We start from the raw sequence: 21,166 nt of genomic DNA, 5'->3' as shown, positions 1-21,166 counted from the left end.
TATATAGAATTATATTCCATTATTTCTATTACATTCTATTACATTCTAATACATTATATATATATATAAAATAGATTTATTGGAGGAGTGGGATGTTCCCAGTGCTCTTTCCCAACTGCAGGAATTCTGCTCCTGGCACGGAGCGAGGAGCAGCTCGGTGACCTCGGGGGTGACACAGCCTCTCCTCAAATGTCACCAGCAGGGAGATTTGGATAAACAGGACAAGATTGACGTCACCAAGGAGCTTGTGTCACCCTGTTTGCTCAAGCCTCCAAGATGGGAAAAGGAACAATTTTGGCTCCACCGTGCTGCTGAGCCCACACCCAAAAATGCCAGAGGGGTGAGAGGAGGCTGAGACTGAGAGTTTGTGTTTTAAAACATCGATTGTGTCTGACAGCTCATGCACGACCGACTGTGCCAGGGGGAGAGAGACAGCCCAGCAGGAAATGCCCTCCACTTGCACCAGGGGCAGTTTAATTAAAAGATTAATCAAGATTTGCCCTCCACTTGCACCAGGGGCAGTTTAATTAAAAGATTAATCAAGATTTGCCCTCCAGTTTCACCAGGGGCACTTTAATTCAGAGATTAATCAAGATTTGCCCTCCACTTGCACCAGGGGCACTTTAATTCAGAGATTAATCCTGATTTTCCCTACAGTTTCACCAGGGGCAGTTTAATTTGGAGATTAATCATGATTTCCTCACCTAGAGGGGTGTCCAGCCCTGGCACAGGTGGAGTCACAGCCCTGGAGGGATTTCAGAGCTGGGTTTGGGGATGGGGTTTAAGGGTGGCCTTGGCAGTGCTGGGGAATGGTTGGGGTTTTAAAGGGGTTTTAAAGGGTTTTTTTTAAAGCTCAGTGATTCTGTGATGCCATCCTGAGCTGCCTGTGGCAGGGGAGGTGACCTGGGGGGTTTAAACGGCAAAGGAGGAGAGAGGGAAGCCAGGGGTGTCAGAGATCTTTTCCTACCACCAAACTCTCCAGCCCCTTAAAGAGTTCTAATTTATCTCCTGGTGTGGGAACTGCAGAGCAAAACCAGCACTCCAATCCCTCTAAATCCAGTTTTAATTTATTTCCTGGTGTGGGAACTGCAGAACACAACCACAAACTCTCCAAAGCCCCTAAACCCAATCCTGGTTTATCTCCTGGTGAGGGAACTACAGAGTAAAACCAACACCCCAATCTCTCTAAACCCAGTTCTAATTTATTTCCTGCTCTGGGAATTGCAGAGCAAAACCAGCACTCCAGCCCCTCTAAACCCAGCTCTGATTTATCTCCTGGTGTGGGAAGTGCAGAGCAAAATCACAAACTCTGCAAACCCTCTAAACCCAATCCTGGTTTATCCCTCACTTTAGGAACTGCAGAGAAAAATCCCAAACTCTCCAAACCCCAGTTCTGGTTTATCTCCTGGTGTGGGAACTGCAGAAAAAAAAAACAAAACCCACAAACATTCCAATCTCCCTAAACCCAGCTCTGATTTATCTCCTGCTCGGGGACCTGCCCTTGCCATGCTCCCCTCCCGTGTCCCAGGGACAATGGGGACACCACAAACACCATCAAATAATATCATCAAATATCAAATATCCCTTTGTGACTGCCATCAAACCCCTGCCATCCCATTGTACCTTCCTGCAGGTTTACACAAGAGATTTTCCCTCCCTGTCTCCTCTGCAATGTTTGCATTGCACCAGTCAAGAACCACCCACAGGTCATTAATTCTCCAAGCCCTGCAATCCAAACAAGCTAAAATAGGAAAGGTGAAAAAGGAAAAGTGATTTTTTCTGACGTCTGCTGTCCCTCTGTGCCCAGGTTTGGTGAGGCAGCTATTGACACAGCTTGTATTGATGGGAATATTGGAAATCACCGTGCTGAGTTGGTTAACAATCTATTGAAACTTAGTTAATTGGTGGGTAAGTGGTTAGTGGATATGTTTTATGTGTATAGTGTATAAACTTTTTTATTTTTAGATAGCTTATATATTTATATAGTCTACATATTTACATTCCATTTATGTATTCTATGTTATATATCTATTTATATTTATATATTAGTTTCTATTTTTATATATGTTTATATTTAGATAGTTTGTATATTTCTTTTACGGATTTTTTTATGGGGTAGGCTTCTTGTTTTTATAGGTGTGAACATTTTTTTTCAAATAAAAACTAGATTGTTATGTGAACTGATTCTTATTTTTATGATTTTTTTCCAAGTTTTCCAAGTGCTGACACATTTATATTTGCCTAGAACGCCAAAAGGCCTTATACAGTATTAGTTTATTCCAAAAAGTTGATCTCTACAGAGCAAAAAATTAAAAACGTGATATTAAAATTGCGGCGGTGTGGTCGATGCTTTTACGACAGTACTGCCTTTCGCTTTGCGGCGGCGTGGCAGTCCCGTTTTACGACAGCGTGGCGCCTCGCTTTGCGGCGGTGCTGTAGCTCCGTTTTACGACGCGTGGCGCCTCGCTTTGCGGCGGTGCTGTAACCCCATTTTACGACGCGTGGCGCCTCGCTTTGCGGCGGTGCTGTAGCCCCGTTTTACGACGCGTGGCTGCTCGCTTTGCGGCGGTGTTGTAGTCCCGTTTTACGACGCGGCGCGTCGCTTGGCGGCGGCCATGGCGGCGCGGTTCAGCGGGGTGCTGCAGCTCACGGACCTCGACGATTTCATCGCCCCCTCTCAGGTGGGGCCACGCCGGGGGTGACAGGGCTGGGGACTCCCGGGACAGCGGCTCACGGGGCTGCCAGGCCCTGCCCATGCCCCGGGAACCGCGGGGAGAGCACGGGCACGGCCCTGAGGGGAGGCGGGGGGTGCCACCCTCACGCTTGTCGCTGTCACTGTCCTTAGACGTCCTCCCGCTGCTCTCGGGGGTGGAAAAATAGATAAACGTGAAAATGGGGCGCTGTCCCTTCCACCTAGAGCAGGACAAGGCTCTGACACTGTGGGGACATTGGGAACACTGTGGAGACGCTATGGGGACACCATGGGGACACTGTGGTGTTACTGTGGGGTCAGTGTGGAGACACTATGGGGTCACTATGGGGACACTATGGGGACACTATGGGGACACTGCGGGCACATCCCAAAATCCTGGAGCAGCAGCCGGGTCATGCCCAGCCCGGCTGGGATGTGGGATGTGAAATATGGGATGTGAAATGTAGGATGTGCGATGTTCACCTGGAGCCTCCACAGGAAAAGTTGGAGCCTGTTCAGGTTTCCGTGGGTAGGAACAGTTCAGGAGGGCTCTGAGGCTTCAGGCACTGCAAAAATGTGAAATATTCATCGTGGATTTGCAGAGAAACACGACAGGAAAACCGAGCCGGGATGGGATAATGGGATGGGATAATGGGATGGGATAATGGGATGGGATAATGGGATGGGGTGGGATAATGGGATGGGATAATGGGATGGGTGGGAAGGAAAATTGTTCCTTCTCCGTGTGGGCTTTGGGGTTGTGAGGCAATTCCTGAGCTCAGTAACTGAGCTCTGCTTTTGTGCTCCGAGTGAAGAAAATCAGAGTGAGTCTTCCAGGGCGAAAACAAAAACTTCTCAAAGGAAAAAAAAAAAAAAAAAATTAAAAAAAAAAGGATAAAAGTCAGGAAAACCCTCGGGGTTTGTGCTGAGCAGCCGCTGCTTTGGAATTTTCTTACAGTGCTGCAGGAAACTCGGAGAAATCCCAACCTGCTCCGAGGGGGAGGCTCCGGAGCCTCTCCAGTGCTTTATTTTTTATTTCATCTCATCTATTTTTATTTAACCCCCTCTATTTATTTTTTATTTAATCCCTTCTATTTATTTCTTATTTAACCCCCTCTATTTTTTTAACTTCCTCTATTCATTTTTTAATTTAACCCCTCCATTCATTTTTTATTTAACCCCTCTATATAATTTTTATTTAACGCCCTCTATATTAATTTTTTATTTAACCCCCTCTATTCATTTTTTATTTAGCCTCTCTATTCATTTGATATTTAACCCCCTCTATTTATTTCTTATTTAACCCCCTCTATTTTTTTTTATTTAACCCCCTCTATTCATTTTTTATTTAGCCTCTCTATTCATTTTTTATTTAACCCTTCTATTTATTTTTTATTTAACCCCCTCCATTCATTTTTTTATTTAACCCCTTCTATTTATTTCTTATTTAACCCCCTCTATTCATTTTTATTTAACCTTTCTATTTATTTTGTATTTTACCCCCTCTATTCATTTTATATTCAGCCTCTCCATTCATTTTTTTATTTAACCCTTCTATTTTTTTATTTAATTCCCTCCATTCATTTTTTATTTAACCCCCTCCATTCAGTTTTTATTTAACCCCTCTATTTTTTTATTTAACCCCCTCCATTCATTTTTTAATTTAACCCCCACTATTCATTGTACATTTAACCCCTATCTTTATTTTTTATTTCATCCCCTCTTCCTTGCTCAGCTCCTCAATTCCAGGCTCTGCTGCTCTTTCAGGAATGCATCAAACCTGTAAAAGTGGACAAAAAACCTGGGAAATCAGCAGCCAAGATCAGAATTGAAGCTGATGGAAGCTATTTCCAGGTCAATCAGGTACGTGGGGATCTCCTGTTCAGTGCAAAAAAAACCCCAAAAAAACCAGAAAAATCAGTGTATTAATTATCTACATCCATTTAATGCCTCACAGAGATGCTGCCAGCGTTTTTGTATTTTGTTTTCTTTTTAATTTGGAATAAATCATTTCAATTTTGTGTCACTTTTATGCTGTGAGACGCTGGCATTAATTAGTGATCGTTAATGTAAGAGCAGATAAGTTGAGATTGTATTCAGCTTTAATTTATCAGCATTTTAATTTCTAAATTCATTTCTAAGCCATTTTATAATCAGTAATTCCAATTTATTCCAGTTTTTTTTATGCTCTGAAACTCTGCCATTAATTGGTGATGATTTTCATAAGAGAGCAGATAAGATGAAAAGTTTCTTTATTTTTATCAATATTTAAAGATTGGCAATTCCAGGTTGGTTTTGAAAATGTCCTCGTGCTCACTCTGAGATTTAATCAAGATATTTTTATTAAATCCTGCTGGATTTTCTTAAAATAAGATTTGAATTGTTTGAAAAGAAGATTTTTTTGAATTGTTTGAAAAGAATATTTTTTTGAATTGTTGTAAAAGCTTGAGGAATTCAGAAGCTTCCAAAATTCAGGCTGAGTTTTTCCTGTTTTCACCAAAAAAAAAAAAAAAATCTTGGCACTGCTCATTAACCAAGATGGGAATTCCTCTAGGAATGGAACTTGGAACTTTAAGCAGATTTTGATTTAAAAAAAAAAAATGAGAATACAGCACTTCCAAAAGAATTTAATTCCTTATTTTATAATTTTAATAGTGCCTCATTTCCTGGTCTATTCCTGCCTTTATTGAGGATGATTAGAGGAGAATCTCTTAGGAAAATCAAATTATTCAAGGCAGATAGAAGGGAAAATATTCCCTTCCAGTGTGTGTGGGATGAAATCCCTCAACAAATTCCCTTTCCTATAATAATCCCAAATTCACAGCAACCAACTTCAGGTGGATTTGTCCTCACTTTATTAAAAATAAAGAGATTTTTTTTTTTTTTTTTTTTAAATTACAAACCAAGAGCATCAACATCATTTGCATTTGTACCAAAATATAAATTTTTTATTTGTACCAAAAATTCTGGGACCACAACTGAGCCTGTGCTGGGGGTTTTTTGGGGTTTTTTTTTGGTTTTTTTTGGTTTTATTTTTTGGGTTTTTTTTGGTTTTTGGGGTTTTTTTTTTTTGTTTTTTTTTTGGTTTGTTTTTGTTGGTGGTGGTGGTGGCTTTTGGGGTTTTTTTGGGTTTTTTTGTTTTTTTTTATTTGTTTGGGTTTTCTTGTTTGTTTGTGTTTGGGTTTTTTGTTTTGTTTTGTTTTTTGGATTTTTTGGGGTTTTTTTGGTTTTTTTTTTGTTTTTGTGGGGGGTTTTTTTGGTTTTTTTTGGTTTTTTTTATTTGTTTGGGTTTTCTTGTTTGTTTGTGTTTGGGTTTTTTGTTTTGTTTTGTTTTTTGGGGGGTTTTTTTGGTGGTTTTTTTTTGTTTTTTATGGGGTTTTTTTTGTTTTTTTTGTTGATTTTTGGGGTTTTTTTTGTTTTTTATGGGGTTTTTTGAGGTTTTTATGGTTTTTTATGGTTTTTTTTGTAGGATGGAGAAGCCCAAAAACTGGAAAAAGCCAAAATTACCCTGAATGATTGCCTGGCCTGCAGTGGCTGCATCACCTCAGCTGAGAGTGTCCTGGTGAGGCAGCAAAGCCACGAGGAATTCTGCAAGGTGCTGGCTCTCAACAAGGTGGGTCCCACTCCTCCCTGGAGAGAAAAATAAAAAAAAAATAAAATAAAAGGGAAAAAATCCACAGGGAAAATAAATAAATAAAAGGGGGAAGTCCACAGGGAGAAAAAAAATAAAGGAAAAAAAAAAAAGGAAAAATCCACAGGGAAAAAAAAATAAAAGGGGAAAATCCACAGGGAAAAAAAAAAAGTAAAAGGGAAAAATCCACAGGGGGGAAAAAAAGGAAAAATCCACAGAAAAAAAAAGGAAAAATCCATAGGGGAAAAAAAATAAAAGGGAAAAATCCACTGGAAAAAAAAAATAAAATGGAAAAGTCCACAAGGAAAATAAATAAATAAAAGGGAAAAATCCACAGGGAAAAAAATAAAATAAAAGGGAAAAATCCACAGGGGGAAAAAAATAAAAGGGAAAAATCCACAGGGAAAAAAAAATAAATAAAAGGGGGAAGTCCACAGGGAGAAAAAAAAAATAAAGGGAAAAAAAAAAAGGAAAAATCCACAGGAAAAAAAAATAAAAGGGGAAAATCCACAGGAAAAAAAAATAAAAGGGGAAAATCCACAGGGAGAAAAAAAAATAAAGGGAAAAAAAAAAAAGGAAAAATCCACAGGAAAATTTTAAATAAAAGGGAAAAGTCCACAGGGAGAAAAAAAAATAAAGGGAAAAAAAAAAAGGAAAAATCCACAGGAAAAAAAAAATAAAAGGGAAAAGTCCACGGGAAAACAAAGGGGGAAAATCCACAGGGGAAAAAAATAAAAGGGAAAAATCCACAGGAAAAAAATAAAAGGGAAAAATCCACAGGGGGAAAAAAAAAAAAAAACTGAAAAATCCACAGGAAAAAAAAGGAAAAATCCATAGGGGAAAAAAAATAAAAGGGAAAAATCCACTGGAGAAAAAAATAAAAGGGAAAAATCCACAAGGAAAATAAATAAATAAAAGGGAAAAATCCACAGGGAAAAAAATAAAAGGGAAAAGTCCACGGGAAAAAAAAGAAAATAAAAGGGAAAAATCCACAGGAAAAAAAAGGAAAAATCCATAGGGGGAAAAAATAAAAAGGAAAAAATCCACAGGAAAACAAAAAAATAAAAGGGAAAAATCGACAGGGAAAAAAAAAAAGTAAAAGGGAAAAGTCCACAGGGAAAAAAAAAATAAAAGGGAAAAATCCACGGGGAAAAAAAAGGGAAAAATCCACAGGAAAAAAAAGGGAAAAATACACAGGAAAAAAAAATTGAGATTTTTTTTTGTTTGTTTTTTCTGTTTTTTTTTAATTTTATTTCCAGGTTGCTGGTCCCCATGAGCAGAGGCTGGTGGTGATTTCTGTGTCCCAATTTGTGATTTTTTTTTAAATTTATTTGTTTTATTCCCAGGTTGCTGATCCCCATGAACAGAAGCTGGTGGTGGTTTCTGTGTCCCAATTTGTGATTTTTTGGGGGGTTTTTTGGTTTGTTTTTTTTTTGTTTTTCTTTTTTATTTTTTTGGGTTTTTTTGTTTTGTTTTTCAGGGTTTTTTTGTTTTATTTCCAGGTTGCTGATCCCCATGAACAGAAGCTGGTGGTGGTTTCTGTGTCACAATTTGAGATTTTTTGGGGGGTTTTTTTGTTTTTTTTTGTTTTCCTTTTTGATTTTTTGGTTTTTTGGGTTTGGTTTTTCAGGGTTTTTTTGTTTTATTTCCAGGTTGCTGATCCCCATGAGCAGAAGCTGGTGGTGGTTTCTGTGTCCCAATTTGTGATTTTTTTTTTTTAATTTATTTGTTTTATTTCCAGGTTGCTGGTCCCCATGAGCAGAAGCTGGTGGTGGTTTCTGTGTCCCAATTTGTGATTTTTTTGGGGTTTTTTTTGTTTGTTTTTTTTTTGTTTTTCTTTTTTATTTTTTTGGGTTTTTTTGTTTTGTTTTTCAGGGTTTTTTTGTTTTATTTCCAGGTTGCTGATCCCCATGAACAGAAGCTGGTGGTGGTTTCTGTGTCCCAATTTGAGATTTTTTGGGGGTTTTTTTTTGTTTTTTTTTTTTGTTTTTCTTTTTGATTTTTTTTTGTTGTTTTTGTTTTTTTGTTTTGTTTTGTTTTTCAGGGTTTTTTTGTTTTATTCCCAGGTTGCTGGTCCCCAGGAGCAGAAGCTGGTGGTGGTTTCTGTGTCCCCCCAGTCCAGAGCCTCCCTGGCTGCAGGGTCCAGGCTGGGGCTGTTGGACACAGCCCAGAAGCTGAGCAGCTTCCTCAGGAGTTTGGGCAAGTTTGGGCTTGGGATCTGCAAACATTGATGGGATTTTACCCCCATGGGCATCCCATTTAGATTTTAGATATATATAATATATATAAAAATTTTATATATATATATATAAATAAATTTTAATATATATATAAATAAATTTTAATATATATATAAATAAATTTTAATATATATATATAAAATTTAATATATATAATATATATTAAATTATATATATATAATTTTAATATATATAACATATATCATTTTAAATAAATACAATATATATTAATTTTTAATATATATATAATATACTTAAATCCTTTCCATAGAAAGGATTTTTATATATATATAAAATATATATAGATTTTATCTATATATATATTTAAAGCCATAAAGGATTTTTATATATATAATATATATAAATTTTTTTTATATATATAATATACTTAAATCCTTTCTATAGAAAGGATTTTTATATATGTATATAATATATATACATTTTATATATATATTTAAAGCCATAAAGGATATATATATATTTTATATTTTAAATGTATATATTATATATTTAAATCCTTCACGTAGAAAGGATTTTTTTATGTACAAATATAAAGGGTTTATATCCTTTCTATTTAAATCTTTTATATAGAAAAGATATTTATACATATAAATAGAAAGGATTTATATCTTTTATTTTTATATCCTTTATATAAAAATGATTTTTATATATGTAAATATAAAGGATTTATGTCCTTTGTATTTCAATCCTACATATAGAAAGGATTTTTATATATGTAAATATAAAGGGTTTATATCTTTTCTATTTAAATCTTTTATATAGAAAGGATTTTTTATTTATTAATATAAAGCATTTATATCCTTTATATCCTTCATACAGAAAGGATTTTTACATATATTAATGTAAAGGATTTATATCCTTTATTTTTAAATCCTTTATACAGAAAAGATTTTTGTATATATAAATATAAAGGATTTATCTCCTTTATATTTAAAACCTTTATATACAAAGGATTTTTATATATATAAATATAAAGGATTTAAATCCTTTCTAGAGAAAGGATTTTTATAAGGCCAAGGGCCAGGATTGAACGTTTCAGAGGGCAGGGTCAGGTGGGACATGGGGAAGGAATTCCTGCCTGGGGGAGGGGGGGGTGGGGAGACCCCACAGATCCCCCCAAAATCAGCAGCTCCATCCCTGCACGTGTCCAGGGGCAGCTTGGGGACATTTCCCTGCCCGTGGATCTGTGTGGTTTTTAAATCTTTCCAACCTTAAACCCATTCCAGTCTATAAAATATATCAAGAACAACTGAAAAGAACTTTCCATTTCACATTTCCACCTGAAAAATATTCCCTGTCAACCACAGGGCTCAGCACTTGGCACTGAGTTTTCCTGTGGTTGAAGTGGGAGATTTTTTTTTTTTTTTTTTTTTTTGCTTGGATTTTGCTGTGTCCTGAAGTTTTGTTATCCTGTCCCAGGTGTGCACTACGTGTTTGACACGACTTTTTCCAGGAATTTCAGCCTCTTGGAGAGCCAACAGGAATTTGTGAGACGTTTCCACAGACAAGCAAATGACAAAAAAGCTCTGCCCATGTTGGCCTCTGCCTGCCCAGGTATGGTTTCAGTGGCAGCTGAAATCACAAATGCACAATTGTTCTCACACATCTTGCTGTTAAAACAGCACTGAGACATCTTCAAATCGAGAAGATTTGATCTTCTGCTCTTCCACTTCGTTTTTTTTTTTTTTTTTTTTTTTGTGCTGAACTGAGGCTGAAAATGATTATTATTAATGAGCACTAAACTAAACTAAAGCCCACTAATGGGGTTTGGAGAGAATGGGCAGAGTGAAGATCTGTTTGTTCATTTTTTTAATTTGGTCATTATGTTCTTTGCAGGTTGGATCTGCTATGCAGAGAAAACCCATGGCAGCTTCATCATTCCCCACATCAGCACCACCAAATCCCCCCAGCAGGTCATGGGCTCCTTGGTCAAGGGTTACTTTGCAGAGCAGAAGGTAAAAATGCTTTTTTTACTGCAAAATTCAACACTTTAGGCTGATTTTTTTTTTAATGTTGCTGTGTTATCCACATTCAAGAGTCAATATTGCCTTGCAGAAGGCAGCAAAACTTCCTCACTTCTGTCTTAGCTAATGAGCTGTAATTAGGGTAGAACATTAAGCATGGGCTAATTAAATTAAAGCCTCTGAAATATTTGGGAAAGTTGAGGAACTTTCTTTTCAGTATCTTTGTGCTCCAGTTGTTTAAAATTGGTGAATAATTCCAGAGGAGTGACCCCAGCCAAGGCTGCAGTGGGTGCAGATCGTGGCTTCTCCAAAAATGATCCCTAAATTCCCATCTTGATGTTCTGCTGCTGTCCTTAGCCTGTCACCTCTGGAATGTTCCTGTCAAGAATCCTAGAAAAGGATTCTTTTTTTTTTTTCCTCTTCCAGTCCTGTGCAGGACCATAACTGCTGCCCCTGACTGCAGCTGAAATCAGATTCTAGGAGAGAAACCATTTCATTTATGCACAAATGAACAATATATATATATATATTCTATATTATTATTATAATTATATAAATATATAACCATACAAACACCCAGTAATGGTGGGGATTATTCCAGGGGCACTGTGGCATTATTTCCCCCCTTCTCCTTTGCTCCTGGGATGCTCTCCCTGAGCTCAGGGACATTTTGGCTGCTCCAGCTGCCCCAGCCTTGTCTCTCCTGCAGCACCTGCCCCCTGACAGGATCTACCACGTCACAGTCATGCCCTGCTATGACAAAAAGCTGGAGGCCTCCAGGCCAGACTTTTTCAACCAGGAATACCAGACCAGGGATGTGGATTGTGTCATCACCACAGGTAAGCAGAGCCACGGGGGATTCCCAATTCCAGCTAATTCTGGGAGCCTTGCCCTGGCTTTAATAACCCTTTGTTTCTGACAGAGGTTGGATATTGATCTGTATTCACATTTAACAGTGCAAACTGGTAAAATGCAGGTGCAGTTTAGGGATTGCTCTGAGGGGTTTGTTTACCTGTATCCCAAAAATAAGAATTCTTTGTGCCTGGTTCTGCTCTAGGAGAAGTGCTAAAGCTGCTGGAGCAAGAAGGAGTGTCCCTGTCAGATGTGGATCCTGCTCCCCTGGACAACTTGTAAGAACAAAATCCCATTTCTGTCATGTTCCCTTTCCTCCAGGATTCTGAGAGTTCAGAATTCCCTTTCCCTGTTCCCTTTCCTCCAGAATTTAGAGAATTCAGAATTTCCCTGTTCCCTTTCCTCCATGATTCAGAGTTCAGAATTCCCCTTTTCCTGCTGTTTTACACAAGTGTGTTTGCCCTTGGTTTGGTTTCTTGTGTCACTTGAACCAGAACAATTGGGAGTTAAAATATTTAATGTACAGAATATAGTGAATTTCCACTGGACAATCACTCCAGCTCCTTTCATCCCACAAAAAGCTTCTGCAGGCTTTGGGAAGGACAAAAATCTGTCCCAGTGATAAAAATGTCCTGAAGCAAAAACTGCTGCTCCTCCTCATCAGAGCCACTGCAAAGATCCCAGAATTAAAGCAGAAATAACAAATAATTAGGACACTGAGTTAATCTGCAGAAGACTGTCAGTGAGAAATGCCATTGAAGTCGTGTCCGATGGGACTGGGCTTGTTGGGGTGGGCTGGGATCACATTTTGGGGTCAGAGGTGACAGCAAGGCTGGTTCTGCCCTGAGCACCCAGAGCTGCCTTTGCTTCAGGGCAAGGGCAACACCTCCCTGAATTCTACAGGGTGATTAATTAGAGATTAATTAGCGAATCACAGAATGGGTTGGGTGGGAAGGACTTTAAAAATCATCCAACCCCAACACTTTGCATTAATTATCCCAAGCTGCTCCAAGGGACAGCCACACCCTGTGCCGGGTGACACAATTGCCTGGAGTTATCAGGACAAAGGGAAAAGCTTCGTGGCTGTTCCCTGGAGCTTTGTGTGACCCCCCCCCAAATCCCCTGACCCTGCTGCTCTGCCCTCCCCAGGCTCGGCGGGGCCGCGGGGGAGCTCAGCACCCACCCCGGGGGGGGCTCGGGGGGGTACCTGGAGCACATCTTCAAACGCTCAGCCCTGGAACTCTTCGGCATCCACGTGGACTCCATCCACTACAAACCTCTCAAGTAAGAAGCTGAAATCTCTACAGAATTCAAATTCCCACAGAAAAGTCAAAATTTTTTGCAGTTCTCTCCTTACCGAGGGGCTGAAAGTTGGTGGGGGAAATTTTTTGGTTTGTTTATTTGGGGTTTTTTTGGTTTTTTTGTTGTTTTTTTTTTTTTTTTAATCTTCACTTCCAGGCTCACAGTTGGCTGCTCCCTCCCTGCTGAGCAATCAATCAGCCAATTCCATGCAGCCAGGGAGAATTCCAGGGAAAATTTCCCAGGGAGGATTCCAGCCCCTTCCCCACCCACACCCTGAAGTTTGGCCTTTTTAAGGCAATTTTTAGATAATTTTTAGAATAATTCCAAATTTTTAGAGTAATTGAGAAGGCAGAGCTGGGATTCCTCACTGTTGGATCAGGCCAATCCAAATTTGTCACTAATTGTTGATCCCAGCTTGTGGGAGGTCTCTGGGGCTTTGTTTAGTGGAACAGAAAATAAATCAGCACTGAAGCTCATCCACTGAGATTCCTTCTGGCCTCCCAGTTCTAATTTAATGTATCCTTTGGAATTAATTTTATCCCTAATGAGCAATTTTTATGTTTAGGATTCCCTGGTTTAGGAAGCTGAAAAAAACCAGTCTCAAAAACTTGATAAAAATCAAATTAATTACTTTTTTATCAGGACCAGGTATTCCCACTAACCTCAGAAATCTGGAATCCTCACTCAGGGTTTGTTCCTATGTTTTGTGATCCAGTAGAAATTAAAAATCCCCTCAGCTCCATTCCTGTTGGCTGAAGGAGCTCAGGCTGAACTTTTCAGGCTTTACCCAGCACAGATATCCTTCAGCAAACTGCTCAGGTGGCTCCAAAAATCCTGGAAGGTTCTGGAAAGAATTCTTATTTTCCTTGCATGGCCCAAAACTAGGACAGCTCTTCAATGAGACTCACAAACAATTCGGGTTTTGAACACTTTGAAGTTTTAAAATAGAAACTCATTTGGAGAAACCATTTCTTGTGCTCTGCTCCTTCAGGAACAAAGACTTACAGGAGGTGACCCTGGAGAGGGATGGGGAGGTGCTGCTCCACTTTGCCCTGGCCTATGGATTCAGGAACATCCAGAACCTGGTGCAGAAGCTGAAAAGAGGGAAGTGTCCCTATCACTATGTGGAGGTCATGGCCTGTCCCTCAGGTGAGGCAAATCCAGCTCCAGGCAATTCCAGGCAGGAAAAATGGGAGATTTCTCACACCCTTGGAGGGGATTTTCCTACATCTGAGCTAGTAATCCCTCAGGATTTAAGGAATTGTAGCTGAATCCCATCACACAAAATTTCCATAATTATTAATTAATTGCTTTTAAGGAGGATTTCCTGAGCTCTTTGGTACTTGAAGAGATTTTCCCCTCAAAATTGCTCAAACCTGACACTTAGACATTAAAAAAATGCTGCTGTGGCTGGTGGAGAAAATAAATTCCTGAATATTTTGTTCCATTTTCCTTGGGAAGGAGCAGGGGCAGCCTGAACCCACTGAGGGTCCACCCCTGCCTGCTGGAGCTGCTCCTTCCCAGGGATCCACACAGCTCTGGGAGCCTCCCAGTGCTCCCAGAACACATCCCAGGCACTTCTGCCTCTCCTCCAGGGCTGCACTGGGCTCTGGCTCCGTTCTGGGGGCAGGAGATAAGAGCTGGAGCCAGCCCAGCTTCTCCTGCTGCTGGGAGATAACTGGGAGTGAACCTCCACTGCTGAGGTGTTTTCATTCCTGCAGCAGAATACATGAACTGAATTTTTTTAGGATTTCCCAGCTGAAATTTTCATCCTTTTTTTTTTCCTTTATTCCCCCCAGGCTGTCTGAATGGAGGAGGGCAGATCAAACTGGAAGGGGAATCCAGCAAGGAGGAACTGCAGCAGGTGGAGAGGCTCTATGAATCCCTGAGGGCTGAGATTCCAGAGGAAAACCAGGCTGTGAGGGAGCTCTACCAGCACTGGCTGGGGGGCTGGGGCTCAGAGAGGGCTCAGGCAGTGCTGCACACACAGTACCACGCTGTGGAGAGAACAAACTCTGCCCTCAACATCAAATGGTGAGGGCTGGCCAGCCCAGCACATCCTCAGTGCCTTCTGAACTCTCATCCCTGACCCTCCAAGGGCTCTGTGCAATTCCTGCCTCTGGGAATGTGCCTGGCACTGCTCAATCCTTCAGCTGGAGCTGTTGGGATTGAAGCCCAAAGTCTGACAGGAGACACAGCAAGAGAGGCAGAAATGCAGCCCAGGCTGGTGGGACAGAGCCTGCCCTGCTCCTGCAGCCCCATTCCTGCCAGAGCTGAGCAAAACCCGAATTTGGATTCCTCCCCCAGGCCTTGCTGGATTGTCCCAGCACTCGGTGCCCTGCTGGAGCATCCTCATTTCCTTAGGAATGGCCTCAGCAGGCCTGGAGCCCTCACATGTCACTGCCCCACGGGGTCTGGGCCCCTGGGGCTGCTGCAAGGGCACTGCAGTGAGTGCTGGACAAAACTTGGGATTCCTTTTCCCGAAATTATAATAATTTATACCCAGGCCAAGTATTTCTCTCTCTTTTCTTCCTAAACACACAGCAGGGAGTCATGGAATTGTCACATTTAGCCACCCTCAGCAGCCACTTAATGAGGGATAATATCCCAAATTCCAGACAAAACAGGCACTTAGTGATGGATAACATCCCAAAATTACCATCAAATAATTCCTGACCTCAGGGCTGGCAGGAAACAAAGCCTCCTCTGCACTTTATTCCAATGATTCCACGGAGCAAAATGTGATTTTCAGATTTTTAATTAAAAGCTTTCCATTTTTCAGCTGCTGCTGATCATTAATGACCTCACAGTGTTCTAAGGCATCAACCCCCCTCCCTGCTGCCCCCTCCCCACCTTCCTGAGGAGCAAATTGGTGCTTCCAGAGAATTCCCTTCTCCAGGAAATCTGGGCAGGGAGAGGCTCCAGCCTGCAATCAGTCAGTGGCTGCTGAGCACAAGCACATCAGCCCAGAAATGCACAATCAGTGAAGCTAAATCAGCTGGGAATGACCAGGACTCTACCCTTGGTCACTGAAGCCACCCAGGGATCCCTGCTCTGGCACCAGGAACAGCTGGAATTTGTCCCAGGATAAATAAAATTTCCAAAGGAACATGCAGGGGGACATCCACAGCTCCAGCATTTCATGGAAACTGAGGAATTCAGGCCATGGTACCAAGGGAGATTTTGTAGCTGGAGAAATCCTTCCCCTTCCATGCAAGGAAGGAAATCCAAACTAGAACTGAATAAAAGGTAAAAAAGAAAAATTTGGTCCAGTTTGTAGCACAGGAAAAAGTCCCAAACCAGACTCCAATGGCAACAAAGAAGTTCACAGTCCACAAAGGAAAATCCCTGAAATCAACTCTCTCCCAGTGCTGGGAGCTGCCAACAAACTCTCATTTTCCCCACAAAAATTAAAAAAAAAAAAAAAAAGTAATTACTTCATTGATGTAAAGTGCTTCCCCACACCTGCAAATAAAACTCTGCTCTTTTCTCAGACTTAAAAAAAAAAATAATAAATAAAACACAGCCCTGATTTTGCAGAAAGTGAAGGCTGGGGAGCCCCAGCTGCTCCCTGGCTCTCGAGGACAAGGCAATGTCCATGGAAATGGCACCAAGAGTTTTCCAGTTTTTATCTTGGAAAAAGCAAAAAAAGCAAAGGATGCCTGGCAGCATTTTGTTCTTGGCTGCCTAAAATCTGTCCCACTTTGGGAAATCCCTCCTGGGACAGAGCCTGGGCTCCACCTGGACACCCCAAATGGTGCAAGGCTGGCTCCCAAATCCTTACACGAATCCCTGTGGGACCTACTGGAAAAACTGGGAAAAAAAAAAGGGGGAAAAAACCTCACCCAGAGCCTGTGTGATGAGGGGTTTGTTAGCACAGGGCTGGAGTTGGGTGGGCACTGGTGACTTCCCAGTTTGCAGTGGGGATCCAGGTGTCCATCCCCAGCCTGGGAGGGGCCCGGGGTGGCAGGGGCAGGACAGGCAGGGCCAGGGGGGCTCCCAGAGCAGCTCCATGGGGCACAGCACCCCCATCCCTGAGCATCCCCGTTTGTCCCTGGCTCCCTTCCACAGCCACATGGACATCCCATGATCCCAAAAACTGGGAGTGTCCCCTGCTCCGGGTCACATCCTGACCCTCTGCCAGCACCCCCAGCCCCAAGGGGGGTCCCCACGGCCGGGGGTCCCCAAAGGGATCCAGGGAATCCCAGGAGCCAGAGCAGAGCAGCCTCACACAAGCAGCAAGGAGACAAAATCCAAAATCTGGGAGCGAATCCGAGCTGGGCACAGGCAGGAGGGAGCCCCTGGCAGCACGGGGATGTCACTTTGTCACTTCTTTGTCACTTCTTTGTCACTTCTTCTCCAGGAAAGGAGCGAAGAGCCCCCAGTCGAAGGCCAGCATGGCCTGGGGGTTGGGTCTCTCCTTGGGCTTCTTGAAGTTGTCCCTCTGGGAGCGCAGCACCCTCAGCACCTCCACGGGCTCTGTCCTGCCTGTGAACCTCTGCACCGGCTCCTCCCTGCAGGGGGACAGTCCTGCTGGCTCCTGGGGACAGCACGGGACCCCCAGACTCACCCCCAGGGGGGCGAGTCCCACCCTGGGCTGGGGTGACCCCCCCATGCCCAGGCAGCTCCTCTCACTCCAGGCTGGGATTTCCCAGCAGTTCATGGGGAAAAGGGGATGATGAGGAGGGGAAGAGGAGCAGGTTTGGGGCAGCAGGGTTTGGGAGGAAGGGAAGAGGGGCAGGTTTGGGGCAGCAGGGTTTAAAAGGAAGGGAAGAGGGGCAGGTTTGGGGCAGCAGGGTTTAAAAGGAAGGGAAGAGGGGCAGGTTTGGGGCAGCAGGGCTTACGTGACCCGCAGGAAGGGGTTGTACAGGAACTCCTCCTGCAGCGTGGAGGGCACTGTGGGCAGGTCGTCGTCGTCGCGCTGCTGCCGAGGGAGCAGAGGTGTCCAAACCCCGCTGCCACCCCCACAGCCCAGCCCCACCCCGGCACAGGGGGCACGGCCACTGACCTTGGCCCATGCCAGCTTCTCCTTCACCATTTCATTGTCCGGCTCCACCTTCAGGGCGAATTTGAGGTTTCTGACGGTGCATTCGTGGCCACAGAAAATCTTCTGCGGGAGGCAGCCGGTGTCAAACCCGCTGCCAGTGCCAGGTGCCAGCCCGGGATCCCTGCCCTGAGCCCCCTCCCGGCCCCAGGAGCCCCCCAGGCTGGGAGGGGAGGGGAGGGACACTCACCGTGTCCTTGGGCAGAGTGCCCAGGGTCTGGGTGAGGTTGGTGTGCATCTGCTCTGCCGTGCCCTCGAAGAACTGCCCGCAGCCCGCCACGAACAGGGTGTCACCTGTGGGACAGGGGCTGGCACCAGGGACACCGGGGATGGGGTGCTGGGCTCACCCAGGGTGGGGGACAAGCAGTGTGTCCCCAAAAGCCATGAAGGGCACGTGGGCAGGGGGGGATACCTGAGAAAAGAGCCGGAGCATCCGGGGAATCGTCCTCCCACATGAAGTAGCACATGTGGCCCGAGGTGTGGCACGGGGTGAAGAGACACCTCACCCTGATGGCCCCAAACTGGGGGGACAGAGGGTCAGGGTCTCACTGAGGGGGACAAACAGACCCCCTGATGCCCTGCCTGGGGCCCAGCAGGTGACACATCTGGTGGGGTTTGGGGTGGGCCCGGCTGTGCCTGCTCTGATGGCATTTGGGACCTGCCAGCACAACCCCAAACCGGCTGGGATTGGGATGAGGCTCCTTGAATCTGTGGGGTCACATCTGCAAACAGCCCTGGGCACAAAGAGCCAAGCATGGCCCAGCAGCACCAACCCTGCTGGGGACACTGGGGACAGTGTGACCACCCCACTGGGGCCACTGGGGACAGTGTGACCACCCCACTCTGCTCCCCACGGTGCCACCCCATTGGGGACCCCAGCACGGCCCCACCCCAGCAGGCAGGGCCCCTGTGTGGGGTGTGTGTCCCCAATGTCCCCCCAGCCCTGCAGCCACGCACCGTGAGCTCCTGGCCGTGGGTGACCTTGTGTGTGAGGGCCCCGATTCTCTCGTCAGCACCGAACACCTGCAGGCCCGGGAGGAGCTGGGCCAGCTCCTCATTGCCCCTGGCGTGGTCCCTGAGGGCACAGCAGGGCTTGGGAATGGCCCCGACCCCGAGGGGACACGGCCACCACCCCCGTCCCCGAGCTGGCCACACTCACCAGTGGTGGTGGGTGGTGAGGATGGCCCTGAGCACCACGTCCTCCTTCCTGATGATCTCCAGCAGCTGGAAGGGACCAGAGCAGTGGGGAGGGGACACAGGAGGTGACACACACACACACACACACACACAGAGTGACCTGTCCCCCGTGACACCGGGCAGGGGACAAAACCCCAAAACCGGGCACTGAGGAGCCACAGGCTGAGGGTGGGACAAAGGAGTGACCCCGAGTGGAGCAGGGGGATGGCACCATGGGGATGGGACAAAGGTATGACCCCGAGTGGAGCAGGGGGATGGCACCATGGGGATGGCATGGGGACAAAGGTGTGACCCCGAGTGGAGCAGGGGGATGGCACCATGGGGACGGTGCCATTTTTGGCCGGTGTTTCCTTAGGGAAGGCACAGAGGACAGCACGGAGCCACAGCAGGGACACGGTGGCCCTTGTGCCACCCACCCTGGCCACAGGGCACTGCCAAGCCCGGCACGGCTGCCAGGAGGCTCCGGATGCCAATTTAACATTCAGGAACAAACCCTGGGCTGCTCCGAGAGGAAGGAAATGCCCGAGGCGGCACCGAACGCCCAAAACCCGCGACAGCGCCCAGGGGGTGGCACAGGGGACACCGGGCACAGGGACACCGGGCCATCCCGGCTCCTGGAAAACGGGATTGGGCTGCGGATCCGTGTGGGGTTATCCCTGCTGGCTGTGGGGTCTGCAGGGAGCCCCGCACAGCCCGGACAGGGGGGTCCGCACCCCGCATCCCATGGGATGGAAGGGTCTGAATCCTGTATCCCATCGGGATATGGGGCTCTGAATCCTGTATCCCATCGGGATATGGGGCTCTGAATCCTGTATCCCATCGGGATATGGGGCTCTGAATCCTGTATCCCATCGGGATATGGGGCTCTGAATCCTGTATCCCATCGGGATATGGGGCTCTGAATCCTGTATCCTATCGGGATATGGGGCTCTGAATCCTGTATCCCATCGGGATGTGGGGCTCTGAATCCTGTATCCTATGGGATATGGGGCTCTGAATCCTGTATCCTATCGGGATGGAGGGCTCTGGATCCCACATCCTATAGGATGGAGGGGTCTGGATCCCGCATCCCATGGGATGGAGGGCTCTGAATCCTGTATCCTATCGGGATATGGGGCTCTGAATCCTGTATCCCATGGGGTGGGGGTTCTGCCCTGCCGGGGGGATGCTCCAGTGGGATCTCACCCCCCTCCCCCGCCCCCGCCCCGGGTCCCCGCTCACCCTTTTGGGGACCGCGGCGTCCACGGCCAGGGCGTGGCGGGTGCTCTCGTCGATCACCAGGTACATGTAATTGTCCTCCAGCACGGAGATCACCTTCACCTTCATGGCCCCGGCGGGGACATGGCGGGTGCGGGGACCCGGCGTGTCCCCAGCGCCACCCCCGGGCGGTGCCGGGGCGGTCCCGCCGTGTGCGGGGCGGGTCACGCAGCGAGGGGCGGGGAGAGCCCGCACGGCCCCGGCCCTGCGGCGACAGGGACAGGGGACAGTCCCTGAGCCACCCTGGGTGTCACCCTGACACTCCCCCATCAGCTCCTGTCCCGGATACTGCGGCTCCGGGGGACAGGGGACAGTCCCTGTGTCACCCTGTGTCACCCTGGCCCATCCTGACACCCCACACTCAGCCCCTGTCCCCAGGGCCAGCAGGGTACACAGGGAGGGATGAGGGGGTGCTGGCACTGGTGGCACTGGTACAGAGTGGTGCTGGACACTGGAATTCCTGATGGGGGGGTCTGGGACAGGACCCCAGGAAACCCCAAAGGCACAGGGGGAGGAGCAGGGCTGAGACACCAGGGCTGACCATGGTCCCCACATGGAATTGCTGAGGTTGGAAAAGTCCTCTGAGATAGAGCCCAACCATTCCCCCAGAAGCCAAAGCCACCACTGAATGTCCCCAAGTGCCACATCCACAGGGCTGTTAAATCCCCCCGGGGACTCCATCCCTGCCCTGGGCAGCATTTCCAGGAGGAAATCCTCCCAAAATCCACCCTAAACCTCCCCTGGCCCAGCCTGAGGCCGTTCCCTCTCCTCCTGTCCCTGTTCCCTGGAGCAGATCCCAAATCCCCCCCGGCTGTCCCCTCCTGTCAGGGAGTTGTGCAGAGCCACAAATTCCCCCTGATCCCAAATTTTCTCCAGGCTGAGCCCTTTCCCAGCTCCCTCAGGGATTCTCCAGCCCCATCCCAGCTCCCTCAGGGATTCTCCAGCCCCATCCCAGCCCTGTTCCCT

The 21,166-nt window shown here is 45.7% G+C and overlaps 2 protein-coding genes across 8 annotated transcripts; one reads left to right on the top strand and one right to left on the bottom strand.

The window, feature by feature from the left end:
* Nucleotides 1-2,527: 2,527 nt before the first annotated feature.
* On the top strand, nucleotides 2,528-15,483 carry CIAO3 (cytosolic iron-sulfur assembly component 3). Of its 3 annotated transcripts, none has more exons than XM_088174215.1 (11): nucleotides 2,528-2,681; nucleotides 4,460-4,555; nucleotides 6,162-6,305; nucleotides 8,390-8,522; nucleotides 10,004-10,138; nucleotides 10,421-10,539; nucleotides 11,258-11,387; nucleotides 11,606-11,678; nucleotides 12,550-12,684; nucleotides 13,694-13,851; nucleotides 14,502-15,483. In XM_088174215.1, the coding sequence occupies exons 1-11, from the start codon at nucleotides 2,616-2,618 to the stop codon at nucleotides 14,738-14,740; spliced, it is 1,428 nt and encodes a 475-aa protein (XP_088030341.1). In that variant the 5' UTR covers nucleotides 2,528-2,615; the 3' UTR covers nucleotides 14,741-15,483. The 3 variants fall into 3 exon arrangements, with proteins under 3 accessions (XP_088030341.1, XP_088030340.1, XP_088030342.1); XM_088174214.1 differs by having other exon boundaries at nucleotides 11,150-11,387; XM_088174216.1 differs by lacking the exon at nucleotides 12,550-12,684 and having other exon boundaries at nucleotides 11,150-11,387.
* HAGHL (hydroxyacylglutathione hydrolase like) lies at nucleotides 15,445-20,342 on the bottom strand. Of its 5 annotated transcripts, none has more exons than XM_088174219.1 (8): nucleotides 20,165-20,342; nucleotides 18,906-18,970; nucleotides 18,704-18,821; nucleotides 18,159-18,267; nucleotides 17,937-18,040; nucleotides 17,711-17,809; nucleotides 17,547-17,623; nucleotides 15,445-17,216 (listed from the first exon to the last, which is right to left on the bottom strand). In XM_088174219.1, exons 1-8 carry the CDS (start codon nucleotides 20,267-20,269, stop codon nucleotides 17,051-17,053), a joined length of 843 nt encoding a protein of 280 aa, XP_088030345.1. In that variant the 5' UTR covers nucleotides 20,270-20,342; the 3' UTR covers nucleotides 15,445-17,050. The 5 variants fall into 5 exon arrangements, with proteins under 5 accessions (XP_088030345.1, XP_014741941.2, XP_088030343.1 ...); XM_014886455.2 differs by having other exon boundaries at nucleotides 17,547-17,626; nucleotides 20,165-20,340; XM_088174217.1 differs by having other exon boundaries at nucleotides 17,711-17,812; nucleotides 20,165-20,339.
* Nucleotides 20,343-21,166: the final 824 nt, after the last annotated feature.

The sequence above is a fragment of the Sturnus vulgaris genome, chromosome 16 (genome assembly GCF_052056855.1).
Source record: "Sturnus vulgaris isolate bStuVul1 chromosome 16, bStuVul1.hap1, whole genome shotgun sequence".
NCBI classification, from domain to species: Eukaryota; Metazoa; Chordata; class Aves; order Passeriformes; family Sturnidae; genus Sturnus; species Sturnus vulgaris.
Note: the sequence above shows the minus strand (reverse complement) of the source record. Positions and strands in the feature narration are given on the sequence as shown.